The sequence below is a fragment of the Rosa chinensis genome, chromosome 3 (genome assembly GCF_002994745.2).
Source record: "Rosa chinensis cultivar Old Blush chromosome 3, RchiOBHm-V2, whole genome shotgun sequence".
Classification (NCBI taxonomy): domain Eukaryota; kingdom Viridiplantae; phylum Streptophyta; class Magnoliopsida; order Rosales; family Rosaceae; genus Rosa; species Rosa chinensis.
This window is the reverse complement of record NC_037090.1, coordinates 6,459,019-6,477,686: the sequence shown is the minus strand read 5'-3', so window position 1 is coordinate 6,477,686 and position 18,668 is coordinate 6,459,019. Positions and strand designations below refer to the sequence as shown.

At 36.9% G+C, this 18,668-nt stretch overlaps 2 protein-coding genes across 7 annotated transcripts; both read right to left on the bottom strand.

The window, feature by feature from the left end:
* Positions 1–3,495: 3,495 nt before the first annotated feature.
* On the bottom strand, positions 3,496–13,558 carry LOC112193291 (protein SUPPRESSOR OF QUENCHING 1, chloroplastic). 6 transcript variants are annotated; one of them, XM_024333372.2, is made up of 28 exons: positions 12,981–13,554; positions 12,579–12,679; positions 12,408–12,464; positions 12,220–12,314; positions 12,005–12,104; positions 11,612–11,670; positions 11,302–11,426; positions 10,866–10,986; positions 10,253–10,334; positions 9,987–10,065; positions 9,715–9,775; positions 9,521–9,596; positions 9,328–9,438; positions 8,706–8,801; positions 8,133–8,255; positions 7,815–8,012; positions 6,951–7,055; positions 6,723–6,787; positions 6,320–6,413; positions 6,011–6,168; positions 5,861–5,910; positions 5,637–5,758; positions 5,411–5,518; positions 5,163–5,255; positions 4,847–4,883; positions 4,401–4,648; positions 4,101–4,286; positions 3,496–3,847 (listed from the first exon to the last, which is right to left on the bottom strand). In XM_024333372.2, exons 1-28 carry the CDS (start codon positions 13,339–13,341, stop codon positions 3,683–3,685), a joined length of 3,276 nt encoding a protein of 1,091 aa, XP_024189140.1. In that variant the 5' UTR covers positions 13,342–13,554; the 3' UTR covers positions 3,496–3,682. The 6 variants fall into 6 exon arrangements, with proteins under 6 accessions (XP_024189140.1, XP_024189142.1, XP_040372514.1 ...); XM_024333374.2 differs by having other exon boundaries at positions 4,101–4,250; positions 12,981–13,553; XM_040516580.1 differs by lacking the exon at positions 5,411–5,518 and having other exon boundaries at positions 12,981–13,558.
* A 2,383-nt stretch (positions 13,559–15,941) lies between these two features.
* Positions 15,942–18,190, bottom strand: LOC112191652 (pentatricopeptide repeat-containing protein At5g66520). The gene has a single exon (XM_024331034.2). It carries the CDS (start codon positions 18,133–18,135, stop codon positions 16,117–16,119), a length of 2,019 nt encoding a protein of 672 aa, XP_024186802.1. The 5' UTR covers positions 18,136–18,190; the 3' UTR covers positions 15,942–16,116.
* Positions 18,191–18,668: the final 478 nt, after the last annotated feature.

Sequence of the window (18,668 nt, the reverse complement as noted above, 5' to 3'; positions counted from 1 at the left end):
ATGACTCTAGAAACTCTAAAATCATAGAATGAATGATGGTTGAAGAAATGAAAGATGAATTAGGTCAACCAAAGCCGCAACTAAATCTTCATTTGGTGAAACCTAATCATAGTTCAAAGAGACTTGGGAAGTGTTTGGTGACATGAATGTTTTAAGTAAGACGTCACCCCCTGGCAGGTGAAACATTTCCCCTGTCCCCTAAAAAATGGTAAGAGCATTACAAACGTGCCACTTTGTGTTTAAACATTTTTACCAAACCTTCAAGTTCCATTTATAAAGTGAAGATATCGAAACCCTAATCCACAGTCCAAATTAAATTAATGCAATGAACAAGCTGGCACCGGGAAAGAAGGAAAAAACATGGGTCTGTCTACTCGTCGTGATTCTTGATTTCTTGTCTTGCAAGGCCGGTATGTATTTTAATGTTTTCTTATACATTTGCAATCTCTATTTTAGTTTTCTATTTGGTGGGTTACAAAACTTTGGACTTTGTTGCTATACATATACAAATAAAATTAGTTTCTTTATAGCCAATTGGGAATGAATATGATCAATGCTGCTTCACGATTTAGCTCATTTTACTCGATTTTTTCACAATTTAAAAAATTCATCTATATTTTTTAGTTGAGTTTTATTTACTAAATATATTAAAAGAGATAGAACTATTATTCATTACTCAAATAGTTTCAGACTTTCCATCGTGGCAAGCGAAACCGATGACTTCTTAATTACGAGTAGTTAAAGCTAAAGGTTTCAATTAAAAAGTGTTTTCTATGCATTTTATTGTTAGATTAAAATTGAAAACAAAACAATTAGTATAATATTATAAAGTTCGAACAAAGGAAGTAAACTAAACTCAATCCGTCAATTTTTTTTATTTTTTTTTATGGTGATTGATGATGTGGAAATAAGTTATTAGAAAACAACAAATGTGTTGGCTTGCAATCTTGCACTAATTGGTCTTGGCATGGGACCAATGGAATTTGTTTTCTAGCTAGGCAATGATTAGTGGGTGATGCACCAAATAGAAAATTAAAGAGGGGCATGTGGTTGTTTTCATGGCACTTTCTATCATCTGGGCCTCTATTTTGTTGTTTTCTTATCAATGTAGGATGTGGCCCGGTATGATCCACATTGCCTCACCCATTTTATCTTCCCAATTCCCCCACTATTACATTTCTAAATCAAAATTGGCACAACCCAACATGAACATGCTCTTTTCCTTTGTTGTTTGCTGCCTTTTGTTCTTGTTAGTGACTTGGTGTAGCTACATATATAGATATCTATATATATACTGATAAGGCTCTTCAATAGTAGTTTGAACTTTGAAGGTGGCTGGCATATGCAATTAGGTCACATTTGATTGATTATGTTATATTAAATCCTAGATTAATATGACTAAAACATATGGGGCCTGACTTTGCAAATTGGAAAATTATAGTATTTGAAAGAAATAGAACTGCTAATTACATGCCAGAGAGATCTGTCTCCTAGTGTGAGACAGGCTTCTGTATCAGAATTCAACTAAAATTTTCTGTATATAATTCAGTGCAAAACACCTGGATCAGAGTTAGATAATCTTTAACCTAGCAGCAATAATTTACTCACTCAAGATTACTAAATCAAGAGTTTAATATCACACTTTGACCCTCTCTTTGATCCTTCAGAAACCCAAGTACCCACTTGAACTTTTGGTAATTATTCCAGAAAAAGATTTGGTCTACATTGGTTATTGTTTGCTGATTGACTATGCTATTGTTTGAATCCTCCATATATATTCTTGCTTATCCTTTCTTCTGAACTAGTTGCAAACATTATCCAATTTGGTTTCACTTGGAGTTTCCCCACTAACTAAAATATATGACTGGAACTAAGTAACTGAATTGAAAACATGAATCAAATACCTGCGAGGTGTGACTGCATGCATAAGACAAGGAACTTGATTGATTCTGGTGCAACCTTGCTCCCTAACATGGATTTTCCTCATTTCTTATTCTTCCATGCTTTCATATTCTTGTTTAATTATTAGTTTTCCTCATATTAATCCTTGTTTGACAAGAAACCTAACCCTTAATTGGTTTCATATGTCACGGACGATGTTGGGTCTGAGTTGTTAGGTTATCGAAGTAAACTAAATAGTTATCCTCTATTTGATTCCTAGCTAGCTAGAAACTAGAACTGCGCGCTTCGATCTTTTTCCATAAACCAGTCTTAGAGATTTTCAGCTGCACATGAACTAGAAATCTGGTTCATGAACAGACCCAATTAGATAGTGCCTTGCACTAAAAAAGGGGGCAATGCAATGTTGGGAAGAAGATAAACATGGGATTTGGTGGACGAAGCACGTTTTAGGCTGTCAATCTTCTAATATTATAATCTCTGTGCGCGTAGGGTTTGATTAATATGATTAAACAAATTAGGAAACATGTTCCATTCACATGATTTGATTAAGTCTTAGAGTTTGTCAAAGATTGATTCCAATCTACTAATTATTTTAAGCTGTAGGTAACAATTGGGGCCTAATGTGCTATCTTTAGCTTAAATATTTAATAAGTGATTACACTTTCATCATTTGATCAAATGGAGACAGGTCCGCACGAGTGCGTGTCTTGGTGAGCAATCCATACCTTGCTTATGCCAATAACCTTAATGATGGTGTTTAATCTTAAACTGCTAAGGAGGATTGGCTCCAAAATCGTTTGTTTAAGTTCCATAATGCATTCTAGTCCGATTTTCGACACATCAACGGTTGTCAGCTGCTCACAAAGTGCGAACGATTGTTTTATCGAAAGAACGACTCCTATGCCCTAACGAGAACTAGGTGCAAGATTGCGTGTCTTGATAAGCAATTCCCAGCTTAATTATGCCACGAGTCATAATGATGGTGTTTATCTTAAACTAATTATAACAATTAACAACGTACTAAAGAAAATGTTTATGAGAATCGACTCCTCAATAGTCTCACAATGCGTTCGAGTTTGAGTCTCTAATACAAATCAACAACTGCCAACCCCCCACAAGGCCACAATGCAATACAATTGTTTTGTTGAAGGACCGTTGTTGCGCGCTAACAAGAGCCCTAGTCCATGATGAAAAATATCTGTATACAGTGTATCCATAACCGGAGATAGGGAAGAATTACCCAACCTTACTGTGGCAATTGCTACAAGACTACGACAAAATATCCCGAGGATCAAACACGAGGAAAGGGAGGTCTTGTACACACCAGAGAATAAGTCACTTGGTAGTGGATAACTAGTATAGTTTAGTTTGCTGAATGAAGTATGAATATGACAATGACACAAGCTATTCAATGTCTACTAATGTGGTCTTGTTGAATAAGATTGGACATGTTTAGTGCCTTGATTCTCATGCCAGTCACGTTAAGGGTACTGTTTTTTGTTTTTTGATACAAATGTTAGGGGACTGTTGGACCTGCCCCGACTGTGGGATATGTCCTGTCTCCCTGGATCAACTCATCAATTTTCCCCTGTATACAAGTCAATGCATAATTCCTCTGGATTTTTCATTATAAAATTTGGTACAAATTCTGAAAAACAAAGTAACATGAAATGACCACAAATAACTCAAATGTTTTGTATCTAACTGCTATATGTAGTTTGGTATCCTATTTTCATGGTGAAGTAGTACAAGATCTATACAAAATGTTTGTGTAATCGTGTCAGCGTGCAACTGGTAGCTGTAAGCTGTCTGTTGAAGTTCTGGGCTTTACAAGGTAGGCAAGTGTGATTTCTTCTGGGTTGGATTCTGGAATTTCCTCATGGAATGGTACCTCAAATAATAAGGATTGGTATAAACAGACCTCATCTTCTTTGCAGTAGTAAACCTGCAAGACAAGCCAACTTAATTAAACAACAGAATATGACATGGTGAGCTTTTCATGTGCTAATCGTTTTTAATCTATCAGATTTCTAAGGGTCGGGCTACTATAATGCTGGCCTGATCACAAAAGCATGGGGTTTAACAGCAGTGTTACAACAAAAGCATGTGGTGTAACAGTACTGGTACAAAGACAGACCACGACAATTCAATTATGTTTTGGCAGAGCTGATTAGTTTGCGGCAAAAAATAAGCAATACCTTGCAATTAACTCTCCCCACAGAAGCTGAGGGAGAGGATCTCTTAAAATGAAGTACTGCTGATCCTTCTGGACTAAGATATCCATCTGAGGGATCAACGAGAACTGCAGTTTCAGGCTCAGTTTCAACACTAAACTTACTGCGAGCTTCCTGCATTAAAAATTTATACATGACAACTGACAAAAGCTCGCCAAAGTACACTAGCCAAATTGAAAGTAAGATGGTAAAAATCATTAGAGAACAGTAACTAAATTGGAGTCAACAAGCTTGTGTGGTTTGAATTAGAAGAGGGACAGGGACCTTTGAAAAATGATACTCTTCAGGTAATGATATTTTAATATAGAGGTTCCCCTCATTGGATGAACCACCATCAACTGTAACGGTCTGTGTGTCAGCTGATAAGCGCCTTCTGAGGCGTTTCAAAGACTTGGATTTTGCTGTGGGAGGTTGAACCCCTTTTAGCTCCAGAGTAAGAAGTTCAGGTTCCTTGTTGCTTAAGTCAATATATCTGATTAGACTGTTGTTTGTATCGGCTACGAAGAGTCTCCCTGCAAAGAAAAAGAATTGTAATAAAAATTCTTGTTGCAACAAATACATTGATATCTCACTTTATAATTTTCCATGAATAAAAGAGAGAAGAGAACATCTAGAATCTTTACAAGATTAGAATGTAATTTAACAAATGAATCCAAAAATGACCCATGCAGAATTTCAAGTGGCATATATATGTTATAAAAAATCATCACCATTTGTCGCTTCAATGATTCCTGATGGCTCTGAAAGCTGCAAAGAGATAATATGGAGAATGAATCAATACGTTGACCTGTTCATTTCTTTTCTAGAGTGTGATAGTGCGATACAAATATAAGAAACATGAAAAATATTCTGCAGTAAAATGATTCAAGAAAATAGTGAGTGTTTTGAATTTTGTTACTTCCTAGACGAGTATCTTTAATCAGCCTAATACTTGAAAGAAAGCTATGCAATCTGAGTGACTAAAATTCCTGCATCATTAGGATCTTAAATTGCTCAAATATAAGGAAACCGAACAGATTAGCCAACCTGAGCTTCAAGAGCTGTTCCGTCCTTGAAACCAGCTTTCCCTGTCCCTGCTATGGTACTAACTCTTTTACTATCTGGATCTAGCTTCTTTATCTGAAGTTTGGAATTAGAAAGACCAAATTAATACTTGACCAGACACTTCTAAAACTTATCACAATATTTTCCAGTCTTAAATAATAGGTAAATTGATGCATCCAAAAGTACATGCTACATCTTAGAATAGTTATTGGCGGTCATTGTCAAGCTACCTTGTGATTATAGCTATCTGCTATATAGATTTGACCGCCCTTTGTACACAAGACACCGAGTGGATGTTGAAGAAGTACTTCAGAACCCATTCCATCATGGTCCCCAAACTAAAGAATTGATAAAAATCATTATTAAAAAAGGATCATATACAGAAGGACATTAACTTTTAAATTTTTCTTTGATTTCTGCATATGATGTCCATAGTAGACAAGTTATTCAGATCACCTTAAACAAATTGTCTGAGAAAAATGGATCACCACCCGCTAGCAATCTCGATCCTCCTGTTTTTAAAACAACTGCCCTGATGGAGCTACTCTCACTATCAGCAATATACAGCTCCGTCATATCTAAAATAACGAAAAATTGTTATAACCTGAAAAACTCCATATACGGAAAAAAAGCCTTAAATGATGATTGGAAGTCATGAATGTGTCAAAGTGTTATAATACCAGGAGATAATGAAATTCCAGAAGGCTGTGCAAATGATGTGCTTGAAGAGCTATCCCAATGAAAGATCAAAAGGACCAAGTCAAGTCTGGAAGTACATAATAGCAGAAAAATGTTGATATTGCCATTAGCATCTTCAAATTATCAATTACCTTGATCCATTCAGATTTCTTTCATAACCATCACCACTAAATGCTCTAGTAATCCCATCAGATGTATCAAGTTGCCAAATTTGATGTTGGCCAGCCATGGCAATATAAACTTTCTCATTGACCGGATGAAAGCAGACATCCCATGGAGAGTTGAGTAGCTGAATAATATAACCAGATTCTTTAATAAAATGGAGATGTTTATCCAAGAATTTTGTAATTCAGTTTTTTATTTTAGATAAATCACCAGAAGTTCATTAGTCCTAATAAAAAAGGTTAACATCCTCAAACTCAAGGTATTTCTAATCTTACCTGAGTGCTTCCTTTTCCTCCTCCTCTGTAATCAGAGCCTTTGGTTCCATTTCCAGCTAGAGTATGCACTGTTTCGTTAACAAAGTCAATCTCCCTACAATTTCAAAGCTATATTATGACAGGAACTCATTTATAAAATGTCAACAGATGGGTCAATACCACTTCAATCATTATATTGTTCTGTAAAAGATGAAAAAGCACGGGAAGTAAACCTTGAAATATAAGTGATAAATCCTTTTAATGTTTCAGGAATTCTTTCAAATGTGAAGAATTCAGAAAGTTCTTATATTTAAATATTTAACTATTGATGATTCCGTCCTTTTATTTCTTATATGCTCTAATAGCAGGAAACACAGGGAGTTACACAACCAAATGAAAAGGGATTTCTGTAGCCACCACGTACCTCAACGCATGGTTTTCAGTATCCGCGACGTAGAGAAGATTTTTTTTTGTATTGTAAGCCAGGCCCTAGGATAAGTACATGCCCAAAGGTTATATGCATACATCAAATACATGAAATGAGATGGTAAACCTCAGAAAGAATGCAGATTCAGAGAATAAATCTGTGTCGGCTGTGTCAGCATAATCAGCAGAGTGTAATAACATGCTTTTAAGACGACTCTTTTCTTACCTGAGGCCGATTAAAGGTGGCATCATCAAAAGAACCATCACGTAGACCTTCCTCTCCTGTACTTCCAATTTGGACAATAAAATTTCCATCTAGGTCGGTTACAACCTGAGCTCCACATACAACAGCATGGTTAGATAACAATCCAGTTCACGTTCACTTCTGCTATCACAAATTTGCAACACATGTATACCTTAAAGCTTAAAAGTATTGACAATAAGAAACTGAAATGTTCACAATACACTAGTTAACATGAAATATCTTCTAAGTTAGGATCTCTACTGGAGAGAATCTAGTGTTGAACTGCAAAACTATATTATGTCCACTTATCAATATATCATCGCAGTTTAATCTACAAATTTGGGTATCAAACTATAATAACTTTTCAAGAAATATGACATTGATTACAAGAAACATGCATGCACAGGATGTAACCGCTTCATCAGTTACATAAACCCTATAATACATTTTTCTTTAGGAGAAAGCCAATTTATAAACTTCAGCACTACCTCGCATATATAACTCAAATGCCATGATATGACATTTATTACAAGAAACATGTATGCACAGGATGTACCACTTCATCAGTTATATAAACCCTATAATAAATTTTTCTTTTGGAAAAGCCAATTTATATACTTCAGCACTACTTGCATATATAACTCAAATGCCATGCGTGCATTCTGGCCCTGACATGTGAGATATGCTGAATAGGAATCCAAATTGGACATACAGTAGTTGAACATTTTAAGGCACAGGAAAGAAAAAAAGAAAAAAAAATGCACGCGCTCGCACACACACAGTGCAGGAGTGTTTCCAAATAGAGAGAGGGGGTGTGTGGGTGAGAGTGAGGGAGACAGAGCCTACTATGCGGTTATGATTACTGTCTGAAATGAAGAGCCTATTGTTTTCGACATCAACCGCCAGCTTTCCAGGAAACTTTAATGGAGATGTAAACAGACGGGGATCATTATCTTTCTCCAAACTCAAAGGAAGTGGTGCATTGTCCAATATTTTCTTTCGGCCATAGTACAAAAGAGCTGCCTCCACCAAATCATCAAGATCCTTTGAAAATAAAAAGTTATTTATTAGCCAATTGCAAAGTAGAATTGTAGAAATACATGAAACTGAGCAACTTACAACTACAGTCTACCACAAAGAAAATTTTGAAATTGGTTATTATACCTTGCGGCGACCTTCACCTGATAGTTGAGCAAGAAGTCTTCCATTGGGCCCAACAACAGCAAAAGTTGGCCATGAATTCACACCTAGCTCTCTCCATAGATACATATCTCCATCATTGACTACCTAAAAAATGAGAGGCATAGAAGTTTAATTGGTAGGATAAACTTCAATATGCAATGAACTTCAACTTTATTAAGACCGTTTAGCTGAAATGTTACTTGATTTATAAAAGCAAGAGACTTTACAGAACACAAGAATCTTAACATACAAAGATAACTCTGTCCAATGATGCAGGTATCTTTTAGGAAACACATTTATATGCTTGGGAACATGTTACTCAAGTTCTGCAATATTAAGCTCATAAACCAAGTATAATCATCAAAAAGATCGACAATTACATATTTATCATACTTTTCATACAGCAGTTTCCAGGCAAATAGTTCTGGTACTTTAATAGAACAATCAGCGACAGATGGTCAAACATTACCAAAGAAACAAACTACTCCAGAGTACTAGAACACCCAGAATAGAATGAGAGATCAGCTTATACAAAGTACAAAGCATAAGGCTTACTGGATGAGTGATGTTATAGCGTAACACTGCATTCCGAATGGCCTCTAAATCCTTCTCATTATCAAACTTTGCCGAATGAACTCCCACCACAGTGAACTACATAAGAATAAATTAACAAATATAGCATCCACTAATGTGGCTATTTAAAGTTTTAAATTTTGCCAACTGGCACATGGATCAGCCAAATAAACATTATTGAAAGGGGCAAATTTTCAGAACAACATGGTTGAAGTACACATGCTATTCATATATCTATATATATGTTTATAAGGATATCATTATGAAAAGCTCCGCCTATTACACATTATTTGTTCTTTTGTAAGTCTCCTGAATTCGCTATTAACTTGTTACTTGGTTCTTTGTTCCACATAGAGAGTATTACTCTAGGATGATGAAAATCTAGATTGGATATACTGTGTTTTAGATCTAAATGATAAGTAATAGCTGTCTGTAAAGATGGGAGGAAAACATTCAATCTATAAGGAAAAAAATCAAGTTAACCTTATACAACTTTGTTAAATTTTACGATCAGCAATCTGATAAAGCAGAAGCCTGGAACATAATAAACTGAGATGGCAGACAAGCTGAGACTTCAAATGAAGAGAAACACAAAAAGGATTACCGGCATATCTTTGTATTTTTTCTCCAAAAACTCCAGGTCTGGCAGTACATGCATACAATTTATACAGCAATAGGTCCAAAAGTCCAGCACAACCACTTTTCCTTTGAGATCCTGCCAAAAACTTTATCAAAATTAAAGCTATAAGATAAAACTTGGTTACACTAAATAGAAGTTCAGATTCAAAACAAATCACCTTGCTTAACTTGATGGGAGCTGTATTCAACCAATCAAGTTTTGGTGGAAATTCTGGCACAATAGGAGCAGTTCCTCTTGCATAGTACAAGGTTGATTGTTGAAGCAGATTAGACATGCGTTTCTTATACAGTAAGAACGAGATATGGAGGAACTATGAGGACAGATACAACACATAGTATGTCAGCAATTTACCTGGTTTCCAGGTCAGATATATAGTTCACAAATTGTTGGATTCTTTCCAACTTTGATTCACCTATAATCGAATGAAGAAAAAAAAAAGTAGTTTTTAGTCCCCAACTATGAACCAATAGAGACACTTTAGTCAGATAATAAGAATACGTTGTAATGCCAACTTCGTAAGAATTAAATGAACAATATATGCACATATTACATAAGATAATGAAGGATTAGGCAGATAATAAACTGAAAAGAATATGCCACCCAGAGGTTTGTGACATCAGTACCTTCTTTCTGTGCAATAGATGGCTGGTTGACCCCAAATATCACATTCCAAATAGCGTTAGGTGATGTATATTGCATTGCCTGTCCATGAGTAGAATATATACATCATATATAGAAACTAGAATAACTTGAGGAAAAAGAAAAGAGATTACTACATTGTTTCCATGCTTATGATCACTTGTAAATTACAATGCATAAATTCAACACACACACACACACACACACTCTCTCTCTCTCTATCTGAGCATTCTACTCTATTTAGTTGTACCTTCCAGTTTGATATGGTGAAGGCAAGACAAGACAAAGCAATCCCCAAGCTTCCATATTTCACTATATCTCGCCGAACAACCCTGAAACCTGTCCATCAATTATTCTCCAGCCGCAAGCTAAGGTGGTTTAATATGGTATTTCTTCCATTCGAAAATCTCATGCTAATAGATTACACTGCTCAATATTAAAGTAATTTATGTATAAATTTTCAATTTCTTTATAAGCAATTATTTTCTTTGGAACCTGTTCTAGCAATTAAGTTAGACATCAAAACAAAGAGAGCCACATATTAGAGGATACTACACCCTCACACAATGCAAAATAATACTCTTGGAGCATTTACTAACACCTCTCAGATCCATGTGACCAACACACTAGATGTACACAACATAGTACATATGTGTGTGTCAAAGCAAGTTGGATAAGCTTTGTATTGCAAGCATGATTTTGTTGGAGAGAAAGCAGAATAGTTGATTAATATGTGCTGTCTGAAATATGGTTAAAGCCCTTATGTGTCTTGAACTTATACCGAATGAAGTTAATAAAAAATTAGGAATAAAAAATTTAATCAAATTATATGACTGATATTTTGCAACTAGAACTCTTCTTACCCTCCAAACGAGAAAATGCCGTCATTGGCAGCACCAGAAGAATCAGTATCTCTTTCCGTGAGCTTTTCTGATGTGGTTTGAGATGAAGAATTAAGAAATTGAAGTCCCTGCATCTTCCCATCTGCAGTGGCATATCAACATAAGACCTCATTTTCCAGAATATATAGGAGAAAAGATTAGCCTGTAATAAGTTGGTATAGGACTAATGACATTAAAAGCTTTTGAGACATCATCTTAATGGAACTATCACTCAAACTACAGATCAGTAAGATCAAAAGTGTGCATATAGCAATATCCGAGGAAGAGTTTCAACAAAGAGGACCCCTAAAAGAGGTCTTTTCTTATAACTCATAAAAAAATGGCAGCAGTGTAGCTTCACCATTCTACATTATTTGAAGATACAAATGACTTTGCACATATTCTCAGGACTACATACTATAGCCATCAGAGCCACCACTGAGAATATCATCGAGTGAAATATTTCCTATTTGATTTCGAATAATGGATGGACCAGCACTCATTAGAGCCTCTTCTGATAGAGTAGTTTTCACAGCTATACATCTGCAAGTTGCAGAAGAACATTAGCAGTTACCACATAAACAAAATTCGTAATTCTACATCAAAAGAAAAAAAAAAAAAAAAAACCTGTGAGTGGAACATAAAAAAATAATGCAATTGGTGATACAAAAGAAAAATGAGACAAAACACTGCCAATTTACAGATAAAAGACTTTTTTGCAAATTTACCTCATTTTTGCAGCGTTGGCAGCCTGCACTCCAGCTAGTGCATCCTCAATTACAATACACTGCCGAAACATATGCAAATCCCAAATGAGCATTAAAATGGAAAGAGTTAAACTCCTGACATGATCAAGAAAACTTCCTTAGATATGTGTACAACAGAATAAGAAAAACAGAACAACTTCATTATATAGTCTATGGTGAAAGCTATTGGGGAAACTTTTGCGAGACATTTAAGAAAATTATGGTCACAATTATATAGTATTTATATCTATTTTGTTATCTTCTATTTCTACTGTGAATGTGCAACTGTACTGACCAGTGACATTTACCAATTCCTTCTACTTGATTATTCAAAAATCTTCTCTTCAGGTAAAATATAAAATTCTTCTTGTATACCTCACTAGGGATTACATCCAAGATCTTTGATGCAGCCAAGAATATATCAGGAGAAGGTTTCAGATTCTCAAAAGCATCTGCTGACACAATAGCATCAAACCTGACAAAAGAGGATAAAAAGATAGCTAGAGTTGAAAATAATGACCCTACAAAAAATAATATTATAAAACTATTGCACAACTTGAGAAGCACAGCCAATCACTATAATGGCTTACAATGAAAGTGGTAAATTGGCAGCAGCTAGATTTGCCTTAACCTTGATTAGATCAGCACTGGATGCAACAGCAACCTTAAGGCCTTTGCTTTTACACTGTTTCACATCAGAGCTTGCATACATTAAAGAATAACTAACTCAATTAGCAGTCTAGCAACATTAGGTAAATATAAGTAATCTCCTTGACACCTGAGTAACAAGTTCAAGGGCACCGGGGTATCCTATTCCAGAATCTGGTTTTGCATACTGCAAGACATTCAAAAACCAGAGAATTAGTGTAATATACTTATAATCAAGGTCTAGTCTCAATTCATTACATTGATAACTTATAAACAATGAATACTGGGATAGGACAATAACCTTATCCAAATATATCTCAAAGAATCTCTTCTTTGCTGCCTCGGTATCGAATCCCTTTACCCCCTTAACAGCAGCGACACCTCCTAAAAAATTCGCTTCACCTACAACATCAATGCAACACTATGAAAAAAAAAGAAAAAAAATCCACAACATTGGTCCATCACATTATAGTTTATTAGTTTACTGACTCTCTATCACCATGTGAATACAGACAAGGACAATGGGAGAACTAAACAATAAGATAACAAGTAAAAATTCAGTCTTTATTTTGTTTCATGTTAACTTGTACAAATGGTTGAACCAAAGTTAAAATCTTTTTACCAGAAAGTTATTTACTTTACAAATGTAAAGAGAGGTGCAGTAACAATTGATCAAATCCATGGAATATCAGAGAAATTTTACCAGTTCCTCCGAAAGGAACAAAGTCCTCCACCGTGGTCTCAACCCCCATTTCGGCGAAAACTTCGACTGCGGCCCTTCTAGAAGGCTCTTCGCTATTGCAGAGAACTCCATCCATGTCAAACAGCACAGCAGAGACCTTGCCCCACTCACTTCCAGAAGATTCTTGAACGTTCTTCTCCTCCACTTTCACACAAGCTTTGACTACCATTCTCTTGGAGAAAACGAACCGTTTTGGGGTCCTTTGGAAGAGAAGGGTTGGGACTGAAATGGGTTTTGGTCTGGTTGAGGTGGAATGTAAGCAGAAGAGCCTGGTGGGTTGTGAGAGAGAAGAGGAGGGTGGTGAGAGTAGCTTCATGGCCATGGGAGGGAGGTTGGTTGGGTAGACAACACCAACTGATTATTCTGTTAGTGAGTGGCGGGGAGAGGACTCTGTGTTATATTTTTGTGTATTTGTGGACGAAATTGTCCTTCAGTGTGCTGTGGAAGTGAGAAGGGATTTTGGCAATTTCGAAATTTGTTTGTGGTTTTAGGGGCCAACTCCTAAAGAAATCGAGTTTTTTTTTTTTTGAAAATAAAATAAGTTTAGTCTCTATTGTTTTTCAGTGGTGGAGATTGGAGAAATGGGCCTGACGTTGAATTTATTATCCACTTTTCAATTTATAGTTTTAGTTATTTTTCAAAAAATGTTATATGGTGTGTTAACATACAGATGCATCAAATATATACAAACTTCATGTAGTTGTAGACCAACAGCTTATAGTTATAAACTAGCTTGAGATCTGGCTAAGGTAATCTACTAATGGATCGAACCGTTCTACCTCTATATGAAACTACTCTAGTTACTGTATTGATACTTCAACATATGTAGATGAAGTCGTTTTTCAATTTCTCTTATTTTCAAGAATTTTTTGTAAGATGTTATTTTTCGGTTCTATTTACTCAAATAAGGATAGTTATTCAAGAATTTTATTATCAGACGTGATGGCGTCAATTTTGCTCAATTTATCATTCACTAATAACACAGTAATATTTTCGACGAACTAGTAATTTTTTCGCCTAGCTCTAGGGGCAAACATTTGATGACAAAATTTTGTTGTTACAACTTTCCTAAAGCAAATTCAATCTAATAGCTCCACGGGCATAACTTGCATACTATACTTGAGAGAAGAACCGAAACCCTAGTTTGCATCATATGTGATCAATCACAGATTAATTGCTCGATTAACTGAATCTGTTGTGCACTTGTGCCGTGATCGCAGATTCGCTGGTGCGGTTGTCTTCAATCCATGATTAATATAAGGTTTTAATACAAGAAGTTTCAGCATTAGCGTGTGTATCTTTTACAATCAAAGAATAACTCTTTACTTTTTTAACGTGAGATTTCAAGAATTCTAATTCAAGTCACACTTCTCCAGTAATCTGTGCATGAGACAAATTTCAAAATCTAATAAGATTACGTTAATTACGTGATGTTGTAAATATTATTATCAATGTGGCTGTCCACGTAAATACTCATTAGTTATGTATTTTGATAACTCTACCTCTATATAAACGAGCCACAAGCCAACCGTCTCCCTCATCAGATTTCTTGATGACTACTTTTAACGATCTCCCTGACTTTGTATTGGTTGAAATCCTTTGTCGACTTCCTCCCAACTATAAATTCAGTTTCCAGTGCAAGTGTGTGTCGAAGCGTTGGCTCAGTCTCCTCTCTGATCCTTATTTTGCTGCTCGCTTTCAACGCCTGCAGCTCGATGAATCCAAGCCCGTTATAACTACACTAACTTTGTGGAATAATTGCTCCTTCAAAAGAACCATAACGTCCAAAAATCCAGTGTTCAACACAATTGATTTCTCTCTGAGTTTCCTCCCATGTTATAAACACCAAGAACGTAGGGTCGTGCTAGGGGCGCATAAAGACTTGCTCTTGTGCTGCGCAACCAGGTATTATCAGTGTGATTACTACATTTGCAATCCGTACACCAAGCAATGGTTTGCTCTCCCTCCTTCCCCTCAAGTCCACCAAACCCTACCGCATGTGGGGTTCGTCGTCCAAGAATTAGAAGGTCAAGATAGTAGTGCTATTACCTATTCCATCATTCCAAATGCTCAGTATAACTGGAGGGTTGTTCGGATCATTCCAAATCTATCAAAACTGAACTTTCTTGTTGAAATCTTCTCTTCTGAAACTCGTGAGTGGAGAGAGTTGGATCAACTTGGATGTGTTATGTCCAGGAAGGATTCATTCTTTCTATCATTATCCCGATACCAGTTCTCGTAGAAGACCTGTTGCTCACAATGGAATGTTGTATTGGTTCTGTCAAGATTACTCTACTTTTGTGTTGGATCCCTTCACCACAAGTGGTGATAATATTGCTAAATGTTGTTTCATCAAGGAGCCTGACCAGCTCAAACATGACCTTCCAGATAGAGATTATGACTATGAAAAATGGCTAGGTGTGTGTGGAGGGCGCTTGCAGATGTGTGTGGTCACAGACCGGAATCATGACGATCCGAATCCATTCAGTGTTTGGGAGTTGAAAGGAGAAGTACCAGAGGACACCACCTTTGGAGGAGGCAAATTCAAATGGATAGTTGAGAGAATTTCTTTGCCTTGCCAAGATATTCCTTTCTTCTCACTGAATATATGGTGGAGAATGCTAAGCTTCTACCCGAATAATGAGAATATCATATGTTTACAGTTGACAAACGAAGTGGTCGTGTGCAAGCTTTGTGGTGGAACCTTGGAGATTGTACTAAAGATCACAGATGCTTCAGCCTTGGATTTTCCATATGGGCAACACATCTACCCATTTGTGATTCCAGGGTGGCCGACACCAGTTCCTCGATAACAACCAATGCTTGTCCGGCACGTAGACTGTACTAAAGTTTTTTTAACTGGACTTCTACATTATACTTGGTGTTTCTGCATTTGTAATATATACAACCAACTTTTTCTAATGTCTTCCTGAGTTTTTATGATGTTTACATAACAAACTGATCCGCCATATGTGAAGTGTGTAAACTAACAATCTAACAATGTGTGCAAGGGTATTTTAAGCTACATACATGTGTATTTAGATAATGCATGAACATCCAAGACCATCCGAACGTACGGTGTATCAAATTTAAGACCTTACCAAAAATCCTTGCACGAACACCGTCCATTTCTAAAATGATGATAGCGCATACGGTCCCTCACAATTATATCCCGGTTGTATGATTGTGAAAAGAGCTTTATGGCAGAATGACAGTCCTCACAAATCCTCAAGTTCTTCACAACCCGGATGGTTGTTCCAGGTTTTGTGTTAAGTACTCCGAAAGCAATTGCAAGCTTCTCACTGTGGTACCGCAGTGCTGTTTCCTTCTCCTCCTCTGCAATGTCAAACAAAACTTGAGATGTATTCGGTGAATAACCCTCTGTCTCCAGCTTTTCTATAATCTTTTCAAGCATCAAGTAGACCTCCTTCATTTGTGGGTGTGACCCATCTCCCATTTTGAATTCATGTACTTTGCCACCAATATCAACCATGCTAATTCCAGGAATAGTCTTTACTCCCCTTTCCTTCATCAATTTTCTTACCTCTGCAACATCGTCCCACATACCTGCCTTTGCATAGATGTTAGATAACAACGCGTAACGTCCACTGTTTTGCGGTTCCAATTCAAGCAAAATCCTCCCTACTCTCTCACCCATTTCAACATTTCCATGTATCCTGCAAGCGCCTAACAGGGCACCATAAACAGCTGCACTAGGTTCAATTGGCATTGAATTTATAACCTGCTCTGCCTCTTCCAAAAGTCCTGCCCTTCCAAACATATCAACCACACAACCATAGTGCTCTACCTCAGCCTCCATACCATACATTTCCTTCATAGAACTGAAAATTGTAAGACCTTCATCAACAAAACCCCCATGAGCACAAGCACTTAGAGCATTCAGAAAAGTAATCCCATTTGGTTCCAAATTATTCCCTTGCATCTTGAAGAAAACATCCAATGCATCATCTGCTCGGCCGTGCATAGCAAGCCCACCAATCATGGCATTCCATGTCGAAACCTCTTTCTGTTTCACATTTTCAAACACTTCCCATGCCATGTCAAGCCTCCCACATTTGGCATACATATCAACTAAAGCAGTCCCCAGTAGTGCATCCACCTGAATTGAGTTCTTCTTAATATAACCATGAATCCACTTTCCTTGATCAAGTGCTCCCACATTGGCACAAGCAGCTAACACACTCGACAATACGAATTTCCTTGGACTAACAATCTTCTCCTTTTGCATCTCATTGAAAACTTCCAATGCCTCCTTGTGATACCCTCCTTGCACATAACCATCAATCATAGCACTCCAAGAAATCTCATCTCTCTCAATCATTTCATCAAACACCGCCCTTGCATCTGTCAACCTCCCACACTTAGCAAAACCACTCACCATTGCATTCCAAGACCCAACATTCTTAATTGGCATGTGCTTATCAAACAACTCCTTAGCTGCTTCTGCATCCCCACATTTCATGTACCCATCAATCATTGCATTCCAACAAACAACATCAGACGACGCCGCGTTGTCTAGCAATATCCTCCTTGCCTCCTCCACAAGCCCGAAAGACGCATACATTTGAATCCCAGCACTTCTTATGTGCCCATCTTCACTAAGCTGCTGCTTCACCACATGTGCATGAATTTGGAGACCTTCCTCCACTGCTTGAACTAATCTGCAGGCCTTGAACAACATGGGATAGGTGAACTTGTTAGGCCTGGAATTCATATCCACCATCTTACAATAACATGAAATAGCTTGCAGTGCCTCATAGTTCTCCACACACCCTTTGATCATAATGTTCCAAACAAACACATTTGGCCTCCACACATTATCAAACACCTTCAAAGCAAACCCAAAGTCGTTGAAGTGAGGACTTGCATAGCATTTTAGTATGGTGCCTGCTACATAATGGTCTTGAAAGTGGCCTGACCTCAGGACAACACAATGGGCTTGCTTGAGGTTTTGTAGAGAAGTGGTGCATTTTGTGCTCAAGATGTCTAGGATTGTTTTCTGGGAGAGCTTGAAGGTAGGTTTGGTTTCTGGTGAGGCTTCCTTTGGTTTGATGTGATGAGGAAGGTTTGTGGTGGTGGTGGTGGTTGTGTTCATGTTTGCTCTGCTCTATCCGGTCTAGGCTAAGGTGCAGATTACGTATCACTGAAGATAAAGCGATAATGTCATTGATAAGTCATGTCGTTTGTAGGTTTTGAACTGCACGACATGCTTATCCTCAATTTGTTCTTTAGCTAATTCTTTTAATTTGTTTTTTGGTCAAGTGTTTGGTTCTCTGAAAAGATGGAAAATGTGGTCAAAACCACAGAAACAGAAATCATACAATTAGGGGAGAATGATTCTTTTCTTTTGGTCAGGCTTTAAATGGATAATTAAATTTGATAAACTCTATTAGGCAAGTAATCTAATCAGAAAGACAAAGGTCATCATAGTTATGACTCAATTCTCATTAACTCCGGTACCTACATGTAAGTTATAAAAAGATTTCATTTTTAAGCTGCGTGATAGATTTCGAACTCTAATTACTCATACTGATGTGTTTTTGCGAGAAGGTTGTAATCCCTCGAGACAAACCATACATTATACTTGAAAGAGACCTGAATGGTCTAAATAACCCCGATCGAATATGG